The sequence below is a fragment of the Sander vitreus genome, chromosome 2 (genome assembly GCF_031162955.1).
Source record: "Sander vitreus isolate 19-12246 chromosome 2, sanVit1, whole genome shotgun sequence".
Lineage (NCBI taxonomy): Eukaryota > Metazoa > Chordata > Actinopteri > Perciformes > Percidae > Sander > Sander vitreus.
In genome coordinates this window covers 25,012,209-25,019,039 of record NC_135856.1, presented here as the reverse complement: position 1 = coordinate 25,019,039, position 6,831 = coordinate 25,012,209, and the positions used below count along the sequence as shown (strand labels likewise).

The 6,831-nt window shown below is 41.1% G+C and overlaps 1 protein-coding gene across 1 annotated transcript in view; it reads left to right on the top strand.

The window, feature by feature from the left end:
* The first annotated feature begins 407 nt into the window (after positions 1-407).
* Positions 408-6,831, top strand: part of znf827 (zinc finger protein 827) — a 74,081-nt gene continuing 67,657 nt past the window's right edge. Inside the window, exon 1 of the mRNA XM_078262648.1 lies at positions 408-738. Within this exon, the coding sequence (XP_078118774.1) occupies positions 696-738 (43 nt within the window). The 5' untranslated portion in view covers positions 408-695. The remainder of the gene's footprint in view (positions 739-6,831) is intronic.

Genomic DNA, 6,831 nt, shown 5'->3' with positions numbered 1-6,831 from the left:
TTTTACTAAAGCAAGCTAAATCCACGTTTAACATGCTTCTGCTTTATGTATTTCATAGCGTCTAAATTGACGTAGCCTATAGCCTACATTCATGTTTGCATCATTCGCATACATTATTATCGTCTCACCATTAATTTTGAAGGAACTTAAATAGATTCCGTTGGTGTAATTCGACTCGATCAATACGGTCTCTCAGCTGATTTATGCCTCTTTGCTTTTTACTAATACATTTTCTTTTTAGCAATACACCCTGAAAGCTTGGGGGCACCTTGTCCGTATGCTGCTCTCGGGGGCGAGCCCCTCGAATGTGTGCGTGCGCGCAAAAGCGTGTTTGAGTGTGTGAGAGCGTGTGTGTGTGTGTGTGTGTGTGTGTGTGTGTGTGTGTGTGTGTGTGTGTGTGCGTGTGCGTGCGTGTGTCTGCTCTGCTGTTGCTGCCCTTTGATCCCTGCATTAGCGTTAGTTAGGGGCTCGGAGACACACTTGCACCGAGAGCAGCCATAGTCAAGACACGGCAACAACAACAGCGGCACCTCCTCCGCCTGTGTTCCCATTCCCCAACAATACACTTTAAACCGAGCAAAGCCAGGTGCACGAAGAAGTCCCTGCCATCACTGGCGCCTCCAGTCTCAATGGGAAAAACCTTTTTTCTTCTTATCCCTAAACAAGGACGAGAATGTGATTAAAAACGGGGGAAAATGCCAAGGAGGAAGCAGGAGCAACCCAAGCGCCTGCCTTCACGTAAGTCCTTCACTCGATTTGTTCAATTTTAACGTCTCTCCGTGTGTTTTGCGCAGTAGTTTAGGGTTAAAGAGGTGAAACAGACAAAAGACTCGGCGTAGGTTATTTCTCCCTTTTTAGGTCCGAGCGAGGCAGCCATGTTGTTGGCGATGGGTAACGTTAGCTAGGCAGTGAGTGGATAAATGATACGTGGCTTTATTAGGAGTATAATCGATAGAGGTCCGGTTCCGCTAAAGGTTGCGGTCAATTGGCATATGTGTCGGTTGTGTGTGAGGAATAACGGCCGAGCGTTTTCGGTAATGTGCTCGCCTCTGCTAGGTCGCTTTTCGGGTAGAAAGGGGAGGATCTGCGAGTCTGGCCGCAATAAAATGAAGGGTCAGTCGGATCAGACAAGCCAGAGTCTGGCTCCCCATACCCTAGTGTTCCTGGTTAGCAATAGCGCTATCTAGCAACGCTCGGTAAACTTCATTTCCTCGGCGTTAAACGTGTAACTTTCGCCTCATAGTTTTGCTGCTCCATATCGCAGAACCGAATTTGTTCGCGCTTGTTTGTCGTCGACTTTAAAAAGTGTGAAGAGATTTCTCTCTCTCCCCCCCACCCCCCCAAGCCAATGTAATTTTTTTTCTACCCCTCCCAGTCTGCATGCAGGCTATGTGACAGAGCCATGGTCGGTCACCTGAAGTTCAGGGTTTTTCCCCCCTTCTCTTTGCAGCCATTCATTGCAGACAGACTATACGATCAATAACGCGGTTAGAAAAGGGAAACGACAGTTATGCTCTGCTACGTTGCTGAAAATAACGCGGTGCCGCAGCATACACCTATTGTTATTCCCGTGTTGTTGATTTTGGTGGGAGGTTGGTTTACTTTTGTACATTTGACACTCCGTATCTTGGATGTTCGTATTGTGCCTTTATCAGTCCAGATAATAAAAAAGCTGCGATAACACACTCTGGCCACTAGAGGATTGCTTAGATGGTAGTGGGCAAGACAAGGATTATTAAAGGAATTATCCGAGAGTGACATTTTCTGCTCTTGATAATTTCTGCTCAATACATGCGTAAGCAACGAGCTCAATTAGTCATAGTGGTATGCAAATGTAATGAATAATTGAGTGATTCATCTTTAACAAAGATGGCTTGATACATTTTTCTTATGACACTATCTTCATTTCTTAAATGTCAGACCATGCCAGCTGTTCATCATAGCCAGCCGCCATCAACAATGCACTTCTAGTTGTCTCTTTTATTTAGTTTACTTGCATAGTTTTTTTTTTATTTCAAAGGGTATGAAGAATGAATAAGCTCCTGCACCTTTCACAGTTTAATATGTCTGACACATTACATCAAATGTACATTACAGAGTTATCTTTGTAGCCTCACACGCAATATACACAAATTCACGTTTTATTTTAATTTTGTGGTAATATTCACTGATCTGCTCAGGTGTTTGACCTAGGGCTGAACTTGGGAAATAGCAGCGGTTGGCTGGGAGGCATAGAGGTGGTGACTGCGTGTGTGTGTGTGTGTGTGTGTGTGTGTGTGTGTGTGTGTGTGTGTGTGTGTGTGACACATTGAGTGACAGGGAGATATTTGGACAGTGAGTCTTCACTCATATGGTATGCTGCGTAAGGAGTAAGCTATATGGTTGAACTGCACAGAACAGGGTCATGATATTTATATCATATATACCGGTGTGTGTGTATATGTGTGTATATAACTATATGTATTAACTGTATAATAAATATATATAAATAACCCTCTGCAGCCTTTTTACTACCCCTCTGCATACCAAGCCTTCTTTTAGGGAGTTTGTCCCCTGAATATGTTTTCCTCATTGGTTACTAAAATCTGTGTTTTGTGAAGCGTATTTAGAGTGCGGTGTGATCATGAAATACATGCAGTAGTTTTTTGTGACGGCCCTCCAGCTATTGTTAATGATTAGATGGAGATTACAGTATGGCTCATTGATACTTTGATAAGTTTTACATTTTCTTCCAAAAAAGTGTCTTGGTCAACTGGAGTGAGTCACTCTGTTAACAGGGACACATGTACTCATAGTTGATACATGTTTTTGTGATATGACTCAGTGTGGCAAAATTGAAATAGATTTTATATTGTTGTGTAGAAGACATGAAATCATGTTTTAGCGCCTACTGTAGTTGCCCACCTAGGGTAATGGCAATTGATTGTCCAATTCAACACCCAAATGTACCCTGGTCCCTGGAGTGAAATTTTCACTACTAAGATTTTATTTTAAACAAGCCCTCCTTTTATAATGATATATTAATGTAAGGAATATTTAAGGATAGGCTTTGATAGGTTCAAATGTAAAATAATTAATAGGTTAAACCAGTTTTATTATGATAAAAAAAAAAAACATTGTAACATATTAGGGACATTTTGAGATCCAACAATTAAAATGCATAAGGTTGTGTTTAAGCTGTATTTCACACAGCAATACTTTATGGATCTGTCAAACATGAAGTCCACTATTTTCTGTCTTTTGGGCAGGAGGACTAAAGTGTCAACCTTTCAATTAAGCTGCTTTGTAATTGGTCTGGAACAAAAATACCCTTCACCCACGTATCTGAAATCATGTACTTCTGTGTAGGCACTGAACTGGAGCACTGCTGTGCCTGTGTACCTGGATTTAAATGAAAGCCTTTTTCTGATTTAGAAGTTGTTTCCCTCCTCAGTCAACAAACTGTCACAGGAAAGTACGAATTTGTCAGAAGCTTTTTGCGCTTTGTTTTGGATCTTCCCACTCTAGAATGGAAGTGTCACCTCATGCCATTCGCTGTCAGTCTGTGTGTCTTCATTATTCAGTCAACAACACCCTGGTGGTGTGCCAGCCAACAAGCACAATATCGAGCTTCAAATCTCTTCATCTGTGGTGAAAAAGGGCAAGCTAATACACTGGCTTTAATGCTGGAGGTGCTTTATCTTAGCACAGACCCAGATATATGGGTTGTGTAGCCCAGTGTGCACTATTCTATTGTCTGTGGCACAGCTTGTGAGAGGAGACTATTCTTTAAGTGTGTGTGTGCACGGCACGCACATGTGAAAGTGAACAGGCAACCCTTGTGTTTTTGTGTGTGTGTCTGTGGGTACATAGCTGGCTATGGAGGTCACAGTACAGTATGGCGCCTTCACTCTGACAAGTAAACATGACCTTTGGTGCCACAATGCAAACTGCCATTCTTTATGACCTTGCAGTGTGTTATTGTTTGTGTAATTTTGCTGCTTTATTATTCACTCTTTAAAGTTAGAGTTAATGAAAATGCTGGTAAGGTTAAATGTTTTATTTTTGTGATTTCAAAAATGACATTAAATTATAGAGATGTTCCGATACCATTTTTTTTCCTTCCTGATACCTATTCCGATAGCTGAACTTGATTATCGGCAGATGTTGTTGTTGTAGTAGTAGTATTAGTAGTAGTGAATACAAATCCGATACCAGTGCATTGTAGTACCAGTCAAAAGTTTGGACACGCTTTCCCATTCAAGTGAACAAGAAAGTGTGTCCAAACCAAACGTGTCCAAACTTTTGACTGGTACTGTGTCTATATATATTATTGTTTTGAACAGCTGTATACTACTATCCCTGTATGAATGTTATATGCTTTCTATCATTGTTGTAGGGCTTGGCTCAGGTTAAACCCTTTTGTAAAACATGAAAACATACAGAAAATAAATGCCATTGAACTATTATCCAGTTTGACAGCAGTCATAATGGGGAAAAAGAACATAATTCAACTACTTTAAAGTAGATTTTCTTCCCTTCTCAATTACGTGGTATTGACTCGGAAACAACTCCATTAAATTAGTCAGAATAGGCCTAAGTATTCAATATTGTTTGACGGAATGTACATATTATAGCCTATGTTGTCATTAGATCACACAAGTCCCCTTAACATTTCTCCCCACCATCATTGTCATTCTTGTCCTCGAAGTCTTTAAAAGTAATTGGCTGAGTATGTTAAAAATATAGACTTAGAGAGAGTCCATATCATGAGGAGCACAACCTTAAGTGTATTGGGAGGGACATTTGTGTTCTGCTTACCTATCCCCTGGTAATCTACATTTGAGATGGAGAGATTTTTAACATTTCTAGACAGATATCAGCTCCTTTTGGCCAGCCAATAGCTGACTGACTGGGTGGCTCTCTACCTTACTGTAATGGCGGGTCACTGGCTCCCTTCCACTTCCTATGATTATAATGACCTTGGTGGGACTGGGGCTTGAAAAACATTAGATTAAGGGGAAAGGAAAATTAGGAGGTTTCCATTTCGCTCTTGGCATAAAATTGGTGGGGTATTTCTGCCAAGAATCCCGAACCTCACCACCACCACTATCACCCCCCCGCCCCCCCAAGTTGATGGGGCTTGGATGTTCTGGCGGTGTCGAGCGAGTAGAGCTCAAGCGAATAATGATACACAGGCTTTAACTTAGAAATGAATTAAAGGGCAGGGGAAAGGTGGTGGATGCCTCATTCACTACACACGGTCACAGAGAGCATATAAACCTGCTTTCAGTGGCCAAACTGGACTCTCTTTTGTGTTTTTGCTAGTAAATGAAAACACAGATGCGAATAAACAGGTAGTTGGGTAAGGTTTAATGGGCCTGGCTAAGCCTCAGGGTGTAGATCTTACACAAACATTAACCTTATTTGCTACTATAGACAATTGGCAAGGCACATAAGCAGCAGGGTGGTTTATCATGTCAGTGATACATTTCAGGGTTAATGCAACTTACAAATAAAAGTTTCTTAAGAATTAAAGCTCCCTACGGGTCTGTATGTTACCCAAGAATAACACGTGAAATAAGAATTTTCTTAGCATAACCTCTTTCACATTGAACATTGAATATCAGTTCAGATCCTTATATGATGGCGAGTGTCACAGCTGCTTTTGTCAAGTTTTGGTCAAGTTGTCATTTGGGACCTCCTGAGTACTGCCGTACCAATAGAAAAGTATTTTGTAAAACTGGGGGGTCAGGCACGTTGTTCATCATCACATTGAGCGTAGTTGTTCAAGAAGACGCCACTCGTTTTTTTCCCCCCCACTCTACCCAGATTTTCACAACCTTCTAAACCTAGTCACAAGGCTATTTAACTAAAACTTCACTTAAACTAGCACAGAGAATACAGCGTGATGTCGGACAAACTTTGTGTCTCATCATCCCCTTTGTATTTTAAGCCCCCCCCTCTAGATGTCATAGCCCCATACAACGTTCCAGCCTCTAATAACTCTCAGCTCAAAATAGTAGTCAGTTTGGACAATATGTTTGGAACTATATGATAACTGTATTGTTTTAGGGTGTAGTTTTTGTAGGCATAGTAACAGTATGTGTTTTTATTTCAAATCCATACAGGACTTTAGCCACGGACTAAGTGCACTTGGCAGAAAAGCTTTGATGGTGTGCTAATTGTTGTCTGTTAGCTAAGCTATGCTAGCAAAACTAGCCCAGTCCATCTATCTAATATAATATAAACAGTGTGGCAAAAGGAAATAATAACCGGGCGCCCGGATAGCTCAGTTGGTAGAGCATGCACCCATATATAGAGGTTTACTCCTCGATGCAGCGGGCCCGGGTTCAACTCTGACCTGCGGTCCTTTGCTGCATGTCATTCCCCCTCTCTCTCCCCTTTCATGTCTTCAGCTGTCCTGTCAAAAATAAAGGCCGAAAATGCCCAAAAAATAATCAAAAAAAAATAATAATAACAATAAGCAAAAGCTTGAAGACTCCCATTTTATTTAGATCTCCTGTTTAGGAACATTGTGGATTCCTGGTAAATTATAGCAACCCAGTGCGACACATCAGGCTCAGACAAAACCTGTGTGTCTACATTGTTCAAACCAAGTCAGCAGAAGTTATTTGTGATATTGGGCTTTATAAACTTAACTTAGACTGCTAAATTGTTATTCTTATCTTGTCTCATAAACCAGACATCTTCTTGATTACAAAATGGTTGAGGTCACTGGAAGGAGGTCTGAGTGTTTAATTATTTAGCAATAAAAAAAGTGTTTTCATCGGAGGAGCTGCTTAAGTGTTTACATGTGCATGTAAGAGGCTAGTTGTGTCCCAGAAGTTG